The sequence below is a fragment of the Caretta caretta genome, chromosome 6 (genome assembly GCF_965140235.1).
Source record: "Caretta caretta isolate rCarCar2 chromosome 6, rCarCar1.hap1, whole genome shotgun sequence".
NCBI classification, from domain to species: Eukaryota; Metazoa; Chordata; order Testudines; family Cheloniidae; genus Caretta; species Caretta caretta.
The window spans coordinates 71,006,119-71,024,244 of record NC_134211.1 but is presented as its reverse complement, the minus strand read 5'-3'; the positions used below and the strand labels follow the sequence as shown (position 1 = coordinate 71,024,244).

The window sequence follows — 18,126 nt, the reverse complement described above, 5'->3', positions numbered from 1 at the left end:
CGCGGGTGTCACGTCACGTGACGGTCTGGCGGGCTCTTCCGAATCTGCTGGTGGAGTCGAGCCGACGGGGAGAGCTAACGGGCCGGGAGACGGGCCAGCTCCGCGGGACAGGAGCCGCTGCGGCGGGGTGAGTGTGTGGCGGCCTCAGCGCCTCCCCTCCCCTCCCCTCCCCTCCCCTCCGGGACAGCGACGCCCCAGGGGCCTGGCCAGCAGCCTCCCCCCCTCCCCGGGCCAAGGCCGGGGCCGGGGCAGATGCGCGGCCTCCAAGGCGCAGCCCGGCGTCGCCCTCGGGGCCGCGGCTGTGCGAAGCGGGGGCCGGGCTCCTCCTGCTCGCTGCGCGGCCGCTGTTTCTGCGGCGCTGTGCAGATGAATCCAAGTTGGGGCCCGCACGCTGCGGAGCAGGGCTATAAAATCAGTGATACAGCCTCCTCTGGACTATCCTTCTCAAAAAGGATAATACAGACTTAGCAGGGGTTCAGAAAGTGATATGGGGTTTGGGGGAAAAAAACTCATAGGGGGAGAGAATGGAAAGATTGGGGTTCCTGACCTTAGAAAGGAGTTGAATAAGAGGGGACATGATAAAAGTGCATACAATAATGAATGGTATAGAAAAGGTAGTTTAGGAACTTCTGTTTTTCCTGCCTCATAGCACAAGAACATGGGGACAGTCAATAAAACTAAAGTGGGAAATTCAGAACAATAAAAGGAAACACTTTTTCACACAATGTGTATGTAATTAGGCTGTGGATGTCATTGCTACTGGATGTCATTGAGGGCAAGAACTTAGGAAGATTCAAAAAAGGATTGGACATTTATGTGGATAACAAGAATATCCAGAGTTATCATAATTTACGATAAAAAATTTGGAAGGGATATTAAAGCTCATGCTCCAGGGATTTAAAATCATCTCCAAGTATTAAAGTCTAAGATGAGGCCTAATGGGAACAGATTGCCCCATTTGCTTGCAGTGACATTCTTTCACTTTCTCTGAAGCACCTGGTATTAGTGACTCTTGGATACAGGGTACTGGATTAGATGGTTTTTGTCTCTGATCCAGTATGTCAATTCTTATGTTCCTTCACAGAGGTCTCTTTGGTCTCAAAGGAGCTAATAGCAAATAATAGCAATTTAAAATCCAAAAAGCTATTTTGTGCATTCTGTCCCTATAAATATAAGGCAAACAGATAATGACCTAGGCAGTGTTGTTTCTAAATAAACAATTTTCAGAGTTTTCCATGAGAGGTTATTGTTAAGGCTGTGAGTTTGTTATGGAAGTCACGGATGCTGTGACTTTCTGTGACCTCCATGACTTCTGCAGCTGCCACTGCTCCCCCGCCCCCAGCAGCAGGAGTTTGGGTGGGGGGCTCAGGGCTGGAGGTTGGGAGGGGGTGAGGGCTCCAGGTGGCGCTTACCTCGGGGGGGCTCCCTGGAAGCAGCAACATCCCTTGGCTCCTAGAGAGAGACGTGGCCAGGGGGCTCTGTGCACTGTCTCCACCTGCAGGCACCATGCCCCGTAGCTCCCATTGGCAGAGCTGCCTGGCCACGCTTCCACCGGAGCTGAAGGATGTTGCTGCTTCCAGGGAGGTGGGGAGCCAGGTAGGGAGCCTGCTAGCTCCGCCAACTCCCGGGCTGTCCCTCCTCCCCACCGGCAGCGCTCCCCTGGGCTGGCACCTGCAGCGCCCCTTCAGTCCCTCCTCCCCACCTGCAGCGCTCCCCTGGGCTGCCCCCCCTCCCTGAGCACCCAGTGTGTACCACACCCACTCAACCCCAAGCACCAACAGCACCCCTGAGCTGCACCCCTCCCCAAGGTTTAGTCAGGGGTATATCGGACAAGTCATGGACAGGTCCTGAGCTGTGAATTTTTGTTTACAGCCCGTGACCTATCCATGACCTTTACTCAAAATATCCATGACTAAAATGTATCCTTAGTCCATTGTTTCTTTAACTGTTACAGGTCTTTCTCAGATCCCTTTTCCCAACATCCAAAACATCAGGCTAGATCTCTTAAACTCCTACAGATATATAGAGAAAAAATCATAAACTTCCCTGCCAGGAGACAAATTTGTTTAGCACGTGTTGGGGCCAGATAAATATCAGGGATTTAGTCAACTCAACATATGTCATGAAGTGCAGACTTGATTCACATCTTCAGAATAATTTTTGTGATCCTTTAGTATGTCAAGGAAATTTGGTGCTAACATGAGTCTCCAAGAGTGGTGGATAATCAACAAGAAATCCTATAAAGAGATCTTTGATATCACACTCTTCATCATTTAGATTTAAAATTACGTTTTGGAAAATTCCCTGTTAAATCCCCGATAGTTTTTATTAGGTGACCTTAACATTTTTTAGTGAGTTGCACAAAGAGAAAAATACACATAAGGAATTAATCATTCACTGCAATATACGCACAGTTTAATACCATGTGGGAGAGAAAAGTTCCTGTGTTCTATGATGAAAAAGCTGTTGAACAAATGCAGTATGTTTAGAAACATTTGATTGTCTTGTGGAAGAGAAGCATGTTTGAGCAGTGGATGTTTGTGATGCTACAAATATTGTATTTTCTCTTAGGGAAGTTGTATCTAATATTTGGCGCAATGGCCATGCAAATGCAATATGAAGCAAATGCAGAGACATCAACTGAGGAAGAGAGCTTGGGTCCACAGCCCATATCTAGGCTAGAGGTATGTAAAGAGTGGCTAGCTCAGGAACTGTTTGCCAGACAAACCAACAGTCTTTATCTTTAACTAGAATTGCATTTAAAAGTTGCCACTGTCTTTGCCTACTTGACTTTTGTCAAAGAAGAAAAATCTTATCCAGAAATGTATTTTAAAAATATGAAAGATTAACTTCAGGAATGCATTAATACGAAACATAATGTTCAGTTAACACTCTAATAATATACTGGTACTCCAGGGTTTGTAATAAATGCACTGAAACCAAATAAAACTAACTTTTTTCATAAAGAGGTTAGATTCTGAACTACAACATAAAATTACATGCCAAATATCCTGTTGGGGCAGGATGGACTCCTTGTACTGTTCCTTCTTCAATAGCTAATAAGCCAAATGGTGAATAGTGCCTGTTTCATATGTGCTATCTTTAACATTGATACTGACACATGCAAATAGTATACAGTATAAAGGAGAATTTATGGGGAGAAGCAGTCATTTCATCTATGGTTTTATTTGCAATGGGGAAGTGACACTCATTAATGTTGCCTTGTAGTATTAGACTTAGTGTCTGATACAGCTCCCAGTGACATCAATTAGAGAGTTTCCATTGACATTGGTGGAAGTTGGATCAGGCTGGATCAGTGTGTCTGCTCCTGAATGTCCTATGTATTTTTTTTCTTTCAGCAATGTGGTATAAATGCAAATGATGTGAAGAAGTTGGAAGAAGCTGGATTTCACACAGTTGAGGCTGTTGCTTATGCACCAAAGAAGGAGCTGCTAAATATTAAAGGCATCAGTGAAGCCAAAGCTGACAAAATCTTGGTAATTATACTTTGCAGTTACATAAACAATTTAATCCAAGAATTTCAAAATGCTTTACAGACGCTGGCCATGATTTTAAAAAGGACTTAAGTGATCTTGGGGACCTCAATTTGTTGGTGCCTGGCACTTTTTGAAAACAAAGTCCCATTAAAATGTCTCAAGTGGGGCACCTAAAACCACTAATTACCTGTTAAAAATCTTGGTGCTTCTGGTGAACACTCTAAGCCAATGGGAGGGGGCCTCTCCTGTCGGCTTAATGACTGCAACTCAGTGAGAGACTGTAGCTGTGTTGGCGGGAGAAGCTCTCCTGTGGACATAGCACTGTCTTCACAGGGGGTTAAGGTCAGCATAAACTGTGTTACTCACAGGTGTGGATTTTTCACAACCCTGAACAATATAGTTATATTGCAAGAAGTATGTAGTATAGACCTGGCCTAAGTTTGTTGTTCATGACAAACAATGTGAAGCCTACAGTTTACAGAGAAAATATGCAAAAAGCCACAGGGTCACATTGTTTTGTGAAAATAACCTTCATTTTGTAATACAAGTATTTTAACATATTTACTTTTAAAACAGTTTAAAAACTCTGTTTATTATTACTTGGTTACATTCCCGTATTTTCTTATAAAGCCAAATCTGTAAAAACTGATGGAAGAGTTCTTGCTTGGTGGTGGCAAGTTGGGGACACAAAAAAGACAACTTACTATGAATAAAAACCCTAAAAGTAAATTTTTTTTGTCATGAAAGTCATGACAATGACTAATAGAAACCTTACAAATTGGCCGGAAGGCCCTATTTACTAGTCAGAATGCTGTGGTGTGTGTTCTTGCTAACATTTGTTATAAATCAGTGGAGATAGTTTTATAAAACTATGCTGTGTACTAGGGGGCCCTGTCTACATTTGGCTTGTAACCATATTGACCAGAACAGTGTGTTTTAAAAACAGTTTTTTAACCCAGTTCTGCCTGAACATTGTTCAGTATATCCACATTATAGCAATACCTATAAAACCATGCTACAACAGTGTTGGTACATTCATAGTGAGACCATTTGAGAACTGTTTGTTGTATGTTTTGGGACTTCTGTCCAACGATATCAAAACAGCCATGAACTCTGGGTTGACAATTGAGTTGGAAATTGTGGGTAATACAGATGTTGACACTGTGTGCATCTGTGCTACTGGAAGTGATAGGCCAACAGGTATTCTTTAAATTACTCCATTCTGTGGCACTGGCCTCTTTTCAGATTTGTCAACTGTGTACTATAGACAAGAATACACATCTGCTGCAGTTGTTCTCTTTTGATTGAGTGAACCCTGAGTTACTGTATCAAGAACATTCTGAATTAGAAGATGCTACATAAGACACTGAACCACTTCTCATTTATCAAAATCTGAGCTGATAAAACTCAGAGCTTTCCTCACTGTGTATATTTGCTTATGTACTATAAGGAGCTAACTAGCTTTGAAAATAAAATATGTGCACATGCTAAATATTTCTACCTTCACACATGGAGGAATCAGGCAAGCTGGTTTTTGTGAAAATGATTGCTGCTGTAAAATAGGCAAAATAGATTCTGGAGCTATTTCTTTGAATGAGATTCGCTTCCACCAATGAGGTACAAGTAACTGAAGGTATAATCTAACAGAAGAAATGTGCTGAAATACATACCAATTTATGTAAATACTTCTCCAGATTGTGGAAGAGGAAAATTCCTGTATTAGCTATACGAAAGATAATAAAGCTTGTAAACCCACAATATGTCTCCCCTTCACCCTATATATAGTTTGGTTTTGTTATTCTTGTCTTCAGGCAGAAGCAGCTAAACTGATTCCAATGGGTTTCACCACAGCAACAGAGTTCCATCAGCGGAGGTCTGAGATCATCCAGATCACCACTGGATCCAAAGAACTTGATAAACTGCTTCAAGGTGTTAATTCTACTTATCTTTGTGCATTATTTTAGTTCTCCTGTCACTTCTGGAAATCATAAACCACACATGAGAAGTGCATGGTATAAGGGGTTTTCTGCTATCTGCACTGGAATCTCCTTAGCACTGCTCTGCCTTGTAATGATCAATTCCCTTCAGCTAGCACCTCCAGAGAAAGTTGCAGGAGTAGTTCCAATAGGAAAGGAACTTCACTGGATGTGGGAGGACACAAGACACAGTTTTACATTTTAAACACATTTCCTGTTATTGACTATTAGTAAATTTTTTATTGAGAAACAGAAGCAGGTATTTGCTTCTCCTTAATTCCCCTTCCCTCCCTCCCCCTCCCCTTGCCTACATGAGAAATGTAAAGTAGAACGGTATTCCCCTTAACTAACCTGTTCTCACAAGAACTTTATCTGGGCTTCTTATCCACAAAATGCACAAATCCAGGTACCCAGAACTGTTGTTATAACTAGTTAGTTAACTAATTAATTAATTGAGTTTTGAAATGTAAGTGATCGCTTCTAAAATAAGCTATGCAGATACAGAAAACATATGACAGACAAATCCCCATAAATCTGAAATTATTTACTTGCGTTGTGCATTTATAGCCTATGATGATAATATAAGTGTGATTGTTTTTTGTTTTCCAGGGGGAATAGAAACAGGGTCCATAACTGAGATGTTTGGGGAATTCCGCACTGGGAAGACACAGTTGTGTCACACTCTGGCAGTAACCTGTCAAGTGAGTGGTTGGTCATTTTATTAAAATCAAATATGTATTTAGAAAAAAAATGTTTCTGAATCCTTGCCAGTCAAAGTGCCTTTCTCACTCATGCAAATAAACATGCAGCTAAAAAGGTAGTGCAAAAAATCTGTAGTCATGTATACTGTACAGCAGAAACCATCCAGAGTTTGCAACGCCATGGACTGAATTGGCAACTTGCTAGGATCTAGTGTACCATGCTTACTCTGCTTGTAGGGGTAACTTTTTAGTAGAGATTCAATGTTTTTAAAAAGAAACCTATGATAGAAATCAATCATGGAAATGAAAACCAAATTATGTTCAGTCCAACTACAGAAATAATAAATGGTACTCAGGAAGCTAGTTGTTGCCTTGCTTTGGTTCTTTGAGGAAGTTTGGGAACAGAAAACAAACTTTCTGGTTTCTCTCTAACCTGGTCATCACACTGCAAAAAACCTCTCTCCTTGCCAACAACTGAGAAAAGGGAGGTGAAGCTGTTTACATGGGCCCAACTCATCCCCTGTCCAGCTGCTTATGTTTTACATGTCTCAAGCTTCATCTCATGTCCTTTCAACAAGCTTCAATTGGCTCTTGTTATCAGACAGTACATCAGTGTAAGGTGGAAATGGTTACGTAAGACTGAATAAGAGGGTTGTCTTTAAATTAGATTCGTATGCATACTATGACAAGGGCATAGTATTCAACTTGACCACTTAAGTTATGGTGCATATGTCAGCATTTTTGTGTTCAAATTGGTTATTGGGTGCTCAGGTTTTAGGAACCTTAGTGCTGATTTGTGCACTTGGTATAGAGTTGACTTATACCTATATATATACTTATACCCTAACTTATGTGACCACTTTGAAAATTAGGCTCCTATAGTGGGGTTTTTCACTTTCCAGCTTAGCTCTCAGACGGAGGAAGGCTAGGACGTAGTGTTGTCCGCCCCACCGTCCGAAGTGGCCGTTTCCTGCGGGCTCTGTGGGCACCAGAGTCCCTGCTCCGCTGGGCGGGGCTGAGCTGCGCCGCGCCCTGCCTCCCGCCGGAGAGCTCCCTTCCGTGGCCTCCCGCGGTGCCACCTGCCCGCCTCGATCCCAGCCCGGGGGGGGGGCGCCCCTCAGCTTCCTTCACCCAGCGCTGGGGCCTCCAGCCAGTCCGGGGCGAGGGCTGCCAGCGCCGGCCGGTTCCCGCAGGCTCGAGCGGTGGGAGGGTTTGTTTTGTTTGCCTCCAATTTTAACTCGCTGGCACCGGAGTCAGAGGCTTGATTTTACAAACCCTGGTTAGTCGCTGTCTGCTGAGCGCACAGCCCGGGACCTGCCCCACGCTGCGCGCCCGCTCCTGGGTGCAAGCGCGAAGGGAGGGAAGCATGGAGAGAGCTGGAAACTGTCCAGCCCTCTCAGGACCTTGCACGTTCCCTTGGCCACTGAGACACGTGTTGTTTCCCAACGGGATGTTTTTATACCCGAGTGACGTGTTGCCTTGCACTGTGCTGCAGCTGCTAATCGCTAGTGGGAAAGGTCGCGGGTGGACCAAACCTCTTCGGATAAGTGAAGGGGCAGGAGTTTTAACACATCAGCGAGCAGCGTTTACAGCTTACTTTGAATAGTGAATTTTTAAAAGGTCCTGGTGTAGCTAACTTTTACACTAGAACCTCAGACTTACAAACGCCTCGGGAGTGGAGGTTGTTCATAACTCGGAAATGTTCCTAACTCTGAACAAACCGTTATGGCGGTTCTTCCAAAAGTTTACAGCTGACTATTGACTCAATACAGCTCTGAAACTTTATTACATAAAGGGAAAGCAGCATTTTTCTTCTATTTTTAGTAGTTTACGTTTAACACAGTACTGTACTGTATTTGCTTTTTTTTCTTCTTTTTTTAATCTCTGCTGCTGCCTGGTTGCATACTTCCGGTTCCAAATGCAGTGTGTCCTTGACTAGTCAGTTCCTAACGCTGGTATTCGTAACTCCACGGTTCTACTGTAATAATTTGCAACCGATCATGCTCTGATTCTTATATGCGTAAACTGATTGTGTAATTTAGCAACCTGTAGTTAGGTGGAGAACGCTGTAAGTAATAATCAGCAATATTCTCAGGGGGAATCTTCTGACAAATTAGCATGTTACATAACATCTTGAATCCCTGCTGTTGCTTTCAGTTATCCCATTCCAGTGTTGCCATGTGTTCTCCAGGTGCACCCTTTAAAACTAACAAACTTTTGATTAATATTAAAGTGGTTTTTTTAGTTATTTTAAGTTCTGTAAAGAGATGTAAAAAACGTTTTTATCACTTAAATATGGAGTAGTTTGTCACACATGCACCCTTGCCTTAAGGCTTTCTCTTTTAGGAAAATTCCCACAGTCCACTAATTCTCAGCTCCACAACGCAATAGCATCTATAGTTATGCAAGTTAAAATAAGTGAGGTACTGAAATAGTTTGTGATCTGAAGATTCATTGCTTGTAGGGGTATAGAAGGCATTTCCTCCCTGCCCCTAATGCAAAGCATAGCACAATTGATTGGGGTGCATTTAAGGGGCCTTGTCTTGAAGAAACCAGTTTTGGCCATTGCTGGTGGTCAGATACCAGATCAGATGGAGTTAGTGGTCTGATCTTATTCCCATCTAGGGAGATTCTGTGGCCTGCGTTGTGCGGGGGGTCGGACTAGATGATCATAACGGTCCCCAGGTGTATCACTAAATATACTAGTATCAGTAGGGTATGAGGCAGTAATTGGCTTTAATTTCCGAGACCTAGAAACTGTGTTTAGTAACATTTATTTGTTGGTCTAATTAGCTTCCCATTGACCGAGGTGGTGGTGAAGGAAAGGCCATGTACATTGACACAGAGGGTACCTTCCGCCCAGAACGTCTGCTTGCTGTGGCTGAAAGGTGTGTACTTATGGTTAGACATTCACTGACTCTAGTTAAAACAAATGCATGCATTGCCTCATCAGTAAGTTGTCCAGTACCATTGTACATCAACTTGACTCCTTATATATACTTCAGTGGAAGCTGCATGTGAGGACTGTTCCTACAAGATCTTCCCACATTACAACTGTCCACCTATATAGAAGCAGTTTGAAACAGTACGGATACGTTGGCTTTTGGCAAACACATTTTGTGACACAAGTTCTCCGACTTTATTGAGCAGCAAGAATAATTAGCCTTTATTACAGCTGATGACACTAATTTACTTTTTAGTAGCTGTTCCTTGTAAACCCATTTCTGCCTAAAGTACTGTACATGCAAAAGATTTCATTTTAAGCTTAGCCTACAAATATTACTGTAGAAACAATAGAGGATCCCATGTGTAAACCTCTTCACGATACCTATTAGAACTAGGTTCTTGTCAGAAAAGGTAGGCCAACGTTCACCATCTCTGAAAAGCTGTGAAATCTATTGTCCCTTCTTCAAAACTGCAGCCGGGTCACTGTTGACCTCCATTTGAAGATTCTAAAATGCTTTACAAACTTGGATATATGCCACAGCTCTGATTATCTATTTGGGGAGGCACCAAAAATCTTGTCCCTGCAAGGATCCTTATCAGTGTATAAAGCCTGAGTTGCTGGTTCCACTGATTAGAAACAGCCAAGTAGTTCTACTTCTGTGGAGCTTTAGAGCTCTGCAGGACTAAAGCACTGTGTCTGTGGCACCTAACTACATGTGACTGTTTAAATGAAACATTAAGGGGTACATCTGAACTTCACTTAGTCTGGGTTCAAGTATATTGTTTGATATCATTCCCACTGGACTGCTGCAACTTTAACAGAGTAGAGACATGTCAGAGGTTAGAACAGTAAGTGAAGATATCATATGCAACTGAAATGGCAGAAGAATTTTAGGGAAGCAGAATGTAACTCCCCGGTTTGGAATTTGGCCGTAAATCTGAGGCTAACACTTCTAGTACTGTAATAATTAGCAGATCTAGTTAACTCATCCACTTTGTGAGTGACTAGAATCACAGCACTAGACCAGAGGGATCAGCAGCATTAATTAACCAAAACACCCTGCCAGCTGGACTTCCCAATAAAATGAACATTGTGTTTCTGGCCTGCAGCCTGTTGCATCATGCAGAAAGGCTGGTTTGATTTGGATACACAGGTTAAGATGTTCTGCAGAGATCTAACAGTAAAAGTATTCAGCTGGCTTCCTGCTTTCCTCTGGCTAACCTGCTTCGGGTTTGTGGTTTGTCAGAATGCTGTCTGCTTTTGGAAAAAACCTGCCATGCACCAATTTCCTGTCTTAAAAAAAAGCCCTTTACTTGTTTCCTTCTGGAGTAACTAGTACACACACAGGCAAGGTTTATCAATCTGTAAGTGATTGTTCCCTCTCAAACTGCCCAAGGGTGTTTCCTTCTAGAGGCCTTGGCTGTCATTACAGAGACTTCCTCAGCACTATGCCCTTCTCATTCCTCAGCATATTCCTTCTGTCATGCCTGACTGATCTAATTGCCTTCTATGACGAGATAACTGGCTCTGTGGATGAGGGAAAAGCAGTGGATGTGTTGTTCCTTGACTTTAGCAAAGCTTTTGATACGGTCTCCCACAGTATTCTTGCCAGCAAGTTAAAGTAGTATGGGCTAGATGAATGGACTAAAGGTGAATAGGAAGCTGGCTAGATCGTTGGGCTCAACAGGTAGTGATCAATGGCTCCATATCTAGTTGGCAGCCGGTATCAAGCGGAGTGCCCCAAGGGTCGGTCCTCGGGCCGGTTTTGTTCAATATCTTCATTAATGATCTGAAGGATGGCATGGATTGCACTCTTAGCAACTTTGCAGATGACACTAAACTGGGAGTAGTGGTAAGTACGCTGGAGGGTAGGGATAGGATACAGAGGGACTTAGACAAATTAGAGGATTGGGCCAAAAGAAATCTGATGAGGTTCAACAAGGACAAGTGCAGAGTCCTGTGCTTAAGATGGAAGAATCCCATGCACCGCTACAGACTAGGGACCGAATGGCTAGGCAGCAGTTTTGCAGAAAAGGACCTGGGGTTACAATGGACGAGAAGCTGGATATGAGTCAACAGTGTGCCCTTGTTGCCAAGAAGGCTAATGGCATTTTGGGCTGTATAAGTAGGAGCACTGCCAGCAGATTGAGGGACGTGATCGTTCCCCTTTATTCGACATTGGTGAGGCCTCATCGGGAGTACTGTGTCCAGTTTTGGGCCCCACACTACAAGAAGGATGTGGAAAAATTGGAAAGCATCCAGCGGAGGGCAACAAAAATGATTAGGTGTCTGGAACACGTGACTTATGAGGAGAAACTGCGGGAACTGGGATTGTTTAGTCTGCAGAAGAGAAGAATGAGGGGGGATTTGATAGCTGCTTTCAACTACCTGAAAGGGGGTTCCAAAGAGGATGGACCTAGACTGTCCTCAGTGGTAGGAGATGACAGAACAAGGAGTAATGGTCTCAAGTTGCAGTGGGGGAGGTTTAGGTTGGATATTGGGGGAAAACTTTCACTAGGAGGGTGGTGAAGCACTGGAATGCATTACCTGGGGAGATGGTGGAATCTCCTTCCTTTGAGGTTTTTAAGGTCAGGCTTGACAAAGCCCTGGCTGGGATGATTTAGTTGGGGATTGGTCCTGCTTTGAGCAGGGGGTTGGACTAGATGGCCTCCTGAGGTCCCTTCCAATCCTGATATTCTATGACCCTGGTGGGGGTGGTCTGTGCCAAGACCCCATATGAGCTGTGTTATGGGGAAAGCCACAGCTGCTTCACTTGCTTTGGATGACTTCATAGTATGTCTGTAGTAAAATCACACAGCACAGCTACCATTCTATATGCAACATACACTCAGTGTCTGTAGGCCTTTCATGACTATATTTGGTAAACCAAATATGCTGACGGGCAACAAACTGGTACAACTACCAGCTTGTTGGCCAACACTCTTGTCTTTGTGGAAGGAAGTATCTTAACCAGCTGTTCTCCTCTAAATTTTAAGGGACCTCTGGGTCATTATCAATGTGCCCAATGGCAAGAAATCAGTCATAAAGGTGGCTCCAACCTTTAGTAATGGAGCAGTGACAGAAGAATTGCATATAGAGGATAGTTTATTACTCTTTACATAGATATCTCTTTAATTTATAATCAAATAAAATTCAAATTAGTTCATGAATCGTTTTTCAGTCTCATAATGTTTTATTGGAGTACCCCACTGCCTTTAGCGTATTCCATGGCAGGATGGTAATTTGTGTGTTTTCATTCTCTTGTTCTCAAGTTTGTTTTGCAGAGGTGTCCTGGTTGGTGGTGGGTGGCTGCTGTTTCTAGGCAGTAAGATCCTGTGAGTTCAATGGGGAGATCACTTTTATTTTCAAGTTAATTGCTCTTTTTATCACCAGTTTTTATTTACCTATAAAAATCTCAATCTCTCTCTCTCTCTCTCTCTCTCTCCTCCCCCTTACCTACTTTTGGGTCAGTTTAAGCTAGCCTTGAGGTACACCTGCTAGTTAACTGCTGTAGGCAAAGTTGCAGAATCTCCCAAGTTGTTCCCGTCTGATTTGTTTCTCTAGGTATGGCTTATCTGGCAGTGATGTCCTTGATAATGTGGCATATGCTCGAGCATATAACACAGACCATCAGACCCAGCTCCTGTATCAGGCATCTGCTATGATGGCTGAATCAAGGTAACAAAACTGACTAACTGAAATAACTTGTGCACTCTTAAATGATGATACTGCAAAGTTACCCAAAATGAAGGACAAGTGTGTAGCTTGCATAATTGCTAAACAGATACTAAAAATAATTAATTTTTAATCAAATACTTTTAAACATATCTACACTCTACAATACCTGTCATGAGACCAGTCTTGATTCTTTTCAGAAGAGACAGTGGGTCATCCCACTAAAAGAGGGATCCAGCCAATGAGCCTCATGTGAAACTGCAAATATTTGTAAATAAGAGATGTTCCATAACTGCTGGTGAAATTCTGGGTGATTCTGACTCATGCTGTGGTAGGTTGGAGAGTAGTATTTTACAAAGAATAGGTGCTAGCAATAGATGCAGTTCTAACTATCAGTTCACGTTAATTTTTAGGAGAGGGGAAATTGAATTCAAATGTTGAGTGTTAAAGAACTGTGATATAATCAGAGGGCTGTGATGGATTTTAGTTTAGAATTAAAATTAGTAGTTGAACTGGAGAGAAGAATAAACTGATGATGTAGGTATTTAAAACTGTTCATTAAAGGCTTGACCTTCCAAGGTGCTGATCACTCTGAGCTGATGAATCAAAGCATTAAAGCACATGCTTAAAAGCTTTGATACATGTGAGTAGCTCCACTGAAGTTGATGGGCTACTTACATCCTTGAATGGTTAGCTGAAACAGATCAGAGTGCTGAGCACCCTGTAGGATTGAGCCCTACTGTTGTGGAGACTCCATCCTGCTCCAGAATCTTCGAGCTTTGACTGTAGTGCTAGTTGTCATAGTTCATAAACTACTGCAGCCTCCTCATGCACCACAGCAAAGGACTGCGGGGGACATGCTAGGTGCACAGTGCTACAGGTATTGATGTTCAGTAAGCAGTGGGTTGGTGAGTTCAGCCCCATTTGAAAATGTATTTGGGTTGGTACCAGCTGTGTTCTCCTCCCTAGAAAACCTGACCGTTCTTGAGGAAACCCCACCTTAGAGTGTGCACTAAGCCACATCAACCCTGAGGAGCAATGGCCAGTGCCAGTCCTCTCTCATACTCTTGAAACAGCTGAGGAGAGGGGTAGGAGAGAAGAGTTTAGCACCATCTTAATTATGGGGAAATGGGTATGGCCTTTAGATCACTACACATTGTATAACTATTGTATTAGGGAGGTATCTTTTTAAAAATATAGCTCCTGATAGTTGGAAGGACAATTATGTTGATTTATGATTTTGTTTCAGTAATGCCCATAATGTGCTGGACATTGTACAAAGACAAATGAAGGCATGGCTCCTGCCCTGAAATGCTTATGAGAGCTAGACAGGCACTGAAAGTAATACATATGCCATGTTCTCTAGGTATGCATTGCTGATAGTGGACAGCGCCACAGCCCTATATAGGACTGATTACTCTGGCAGGGGTGAGCTGTCAGCCAGGCAGATGCATTTGGCCAGATTTTTGCGTATGCTACTTCGACTTGCAGATGAGGTAAACTGTCACTGGACTGTCTCCTTCATTCCCCGTATTATTTCATTCTCTGAGTAACCACTTTCTGCAACGTTTCCTCTTACTGGAGTTTACTTCATACACAGGATTTTCCATATATTCCTACATCTCCCAATATCAGTCTGGGGGAGGAGAGTTGATTGGACCTCACTAGCTCTAGAATGGGAAAGTAGTGCCTACAGAGGAGATCTGGTTACCAGGGAGTTTGGCTTTTACTAGCTCTATCTGTGAAAAGAAATGGAACTTGATTTTGTGCCTCTTTCCTAATAGTTTGGTGTGGCAGTTGTGATCACTAACCAGGTGGTAGCACAGGTAGATGGAGCTGCCATGTTTGCTGCAGATCCCAAAAAGCCTATTGGAGGGAACATCATAGCACATGCCTCAACCACAAGGTAAGACCACATTCCTAAATTCTATTCATGTTGTTCTTCAAAGTCTTCATGAAGCCATAATTAACTAGACACATAAATGTTTCTGATTTTTTTTCTGTTTCTGTCAGTCAATAGCTTTTCTGATCTTTTTCAAAAACCTAAGGGCATCTTTGATCACTGAAAGGTGACTTTTATTTCCAATTAATGTGGTGAAATTAAAACAGTGTGGTACAGCAATCATAAAAACCTTGGTGGTCCTCAGTGCATTGTAGCTTTATGCTACCAGAAATGTAATGTTGACTTACTGAAAGCCAACAGTATTTGAATAAATTGCTTTGTTTTTCTCTTTGTCAGGCTCTATCTGAGAAAAGGCCGAGGTGAAACCAGAATATGCAAAATTTATGACTCTCCTTGCCTTCCTGAGGCTGAAGCTATGTTTGCTATTAATGTTGATGGAGTGGGAGATGCTAAAGACTGAGGAGTCCATTCCATTTCACTTGTAACAGCATGAGGCTGTTGACCAAAGGAGGCTGCTTTCTCTATAGGGCCAACTTTTACTGATACTCTCCTACTGCAGCCACTGGAAAGGCTGCTTGAAGAATCTATCTCATTTGTGTGACTACACAGATATGTTTGGGACACATCAGGAGCAGCTAGTCCTGGTTGGAGGAGTTTTTCTCTTGGGGATATAGCTGCATGTTAATCTAACATGGTTTCTTTAGGGGAATTATGGCCCTGTCAGGTGTTCTGACAACTGTTGCTACAGTTGGATGCTGCCAATGGAGGTAGCACAGTAGTGTTGTTACTGCACTTGGCAACAATTTGTAATTTTTTTTGTGAATTCTGTGCAAGGTTATTGGGTTTGTCAAATGGGAGGAGTGATAACTTAAACATTTTCCCAGTTATTTGAATGATTAATTGAGAAATAAAACAGACTAGTATTACAAGATACAGGTACAAGAATAACTGCTGCATCATGTAGCTCCAATGAAGACCACAACATACTAATTCCATTCTTTTGGCTGTTGAAAACATCCTCTGTTTTTGAATTTGCTTTTGTGTGGATTTCTTTTGTATCTCAATAGCACTGAATGAGCATCTGTTTTTAATAAAGGAGTCATGAAATATTGGTTATATTAGTGGTTTCTGGGATTTAGACAGCCACCAGTTCAGACTACTGCGTTTTGTACTGACCCAATGAGTAGAAAGTACATTAGTCTGCCCTGGTGCCGCTGATTCCCAGAAACTGTATTACTAACTACAACTTTTCTTTGTCAGTTCCTTTGCACAGCCACAGCGATAAAAAAGGGTAGGGTCTCCATGTCTGCTTGAAACAGCTAAGCAAACTGTGACTCTGTGCTAGATAAGTAGCTTGTAGAGCCCTTTTGGGAGTGCTTTTGAGATTAGATCTTAGCCATGTAAATAATCCTTTTACACAAGGGGTAATTGTGATTTAGGATTGATTGATTGATTAAAGTTAGTCATAACAGTAATGGTTGGCAGTGAAAATGGTTTCTCCTTGTTTCATTCTTTGTCCATACCTGGCTTCATAATTGTTTCTGGGGAATAGAAGGGAGGAAAACATATAATTGAGTCTCACTGTGACTATTAAACTAAACTGTGTACTGTCTTTATCAAATACTTCCCTTCACTAACATTAAGATGTTTTTATTCTCTCTCTTTGTATTGATGGCAGAAAACTGTCCCCCTTCCTTTTCCTTCATATAGAGGGGGCCATATCAACTGATGTACTGATTACATTCAAAACAAGCGCACAATTATTCACTAGGACTGGCTTCAATGGAATTAATGTAAGAACCAGCACCTATACTGAAAAAAGAAAAGGAGTACTTGTGGCACCTTTAGAGACTAACAAATGTATTTGAGCATAAGCTTTGGTGAGCTACAACTCACTTCATCGGATGCATTCAGTGGAAAATACAGTGGGGAGACTTATATACATAGAGAACATGAAAAAATGGGTGTTATCATACACACTGTAAGGAGAGTGATCACTTAAGGTGAGTTATTACCAGCAGGAGAGCGGGGGGGAAATCTTTTTGTAGTGATGACCAAGGTGGGCCATTTCCAGCAGTTGACAAGAACGTCTGAGGAACAGTGGGGGGGTGGAGGAGGGGGGAATAAACAAGGGGAAATAGTTTTACTTTGTGTAATGACATCCATTCCCAGTCTCTATTCAAGCCTAAGTTAATTGTATCCAGTTCACAAATTAATTCCAATTCAGCAGTCTCTCGTTCTGTTGTGTGGTTGCTGGTGAGTATTTGCTTCAGGTTGGGGGGCTGTCTGTAAGCAAGGACTGGCCTGTCTCCCAAGATCTGTGAGAGTGACCAGCAACCACACACCAGAACCACTAACCCAGGAACCTATCCTTACAACAAAGCACGTTGCCAACTGTGCCCACATATCTATTCAGGGGACACCATCATAGGGCCTAATCACATCAGCCACACTATCAGAAGCTCGTTCACCTGCACATCCACCAATGTGATATATGCCATCATGTGCCAGCAATGCCCCTCCGCCATGTACATTGGTCAAACTGGACAGTCTCTACGTAAAAGAATAAATGGACACAAATCAGATGTCAAGAATTAACACATTCAAAAACCAGTCGGAGAACACTTCAATCTCTCTGGTCACTCAATTACAGACCTAAAAGTGGCAATACTTCAAGAAAAAAACTTCAAAAACAGACTCCAAAGAGAGATTGCTGAATTGGAATTAATTTGCAAACTGGATACAATTAACTTAAGCTTGAATAGAGATTGGGCGTGGGTCATTACACAAAGGTAAAACTATTTCCCCATGTTTATCCTCCCCTCCCCCGCAATGTTCCTCAGATGTTCCTGTTAACTGCTGGAAATGGCCCACTTTGATTATCACTACAAAAGTCCTGTTCTTCCACCCCCCCCCCCCAACCCCTCGTAATAGCTCCCCTTAAGTGATCACTCTAGTTACAGTGTGTATGGTAATACCCATTGTTTCATGTTCTCTGTGTATATAAATCTCCTCACTGTATTTTCCACTGAATACATCCGATGAAGTGAGCTGTAGCTCACGCTCAAATAAGTGGGTTAGTCTCTAAGGTGCCATAAGTACTCCTTTTCTTTTAGCAGTAATACTGAAACTACTCTACGTTTGGTGCCTTTCAGTGACAAAGAGGCTCAGCACTTCAGCAAACACACACTATAGGTGGGGATGGTAGCTCCTCTTATTAGGCTGACATTTCCCATTATAAGACTCCATTTTCATTTTATCATTTTGCCAGATTTTTCCAGACTGTGTGTCATCTTTCAGCTGAATTGTTTTTGTAAAATTTCAGCCAACACAGTTTGGATATTTTCAAAAATGAGGCTAGAGGAAAATACTGTGCTCTGCCCTTTTCTTTGAGAGAGTCTAGCACCCAGATCCTTTAAGCAGGGCC

The 18,126-nt window shown here is 42.5% G+C and overlaps 1 protein-coding gene across 1 annotated transcript; it reads left to right on the top strand.

Moving 5' to 3' along the window:
- On the top strand, window positions 1-16,190 carry RAD51 (RAD51 recombinase). Its single transcript, XM_048854019.2, has 10 exons — window positions 1-127; window positions 2,572-2,684; window positions 3,360-3,497; window positions 5,309-5,426; window positions 6,083-6,174; window positions 8,968-9,062; window positions 12,686-12,799; window positions 14,163-14,292; window positions 14,581-14,702; window positions 15,036-16,190. Exons 2-10 carry the CDS (start codon window positions 2,598-2,600, stop codon window positions 15,157-15,159), a joined length of 1,020 nt encoding a protein of 339 aa, XP_048709976.1. The 5' UTR covers window positions 1-127; window positions 2,572-2,597; the 3' UTR covers window positions 15,160-16,190.
- The last annotated feature ends 1,936 nt before the right edge of the window (window positions 16,191-18,126 follow it).

What these genes read in the sequence shown, in the direction of transcription:
- RAD51 (XM_048854019.2), top strand. Translation starts at nt 2,598, where the DNA reads ATGGCCATGCAAATGCAATATGAAGCAAATGCAGAGACATCAACTGAG. An exon ending in CCAAAGCTGACAAAATCTTG is followed by an intron (nt 3,498 to 5,308) that starts GTAATTATACTT and finishes TCTTGTCTTCAG; the next exon opens with GCAGAAGCAGCTAAACTGAT. An exon ending in GCACATGCCTCAACCACAAG is followed by an intron (nt 14,703 to 15,035) that starts GTAAGACCACAT and finishes TCTCTTTGTCAG; the next exon opens with GCTCTATCTGAGAAAAGGCC.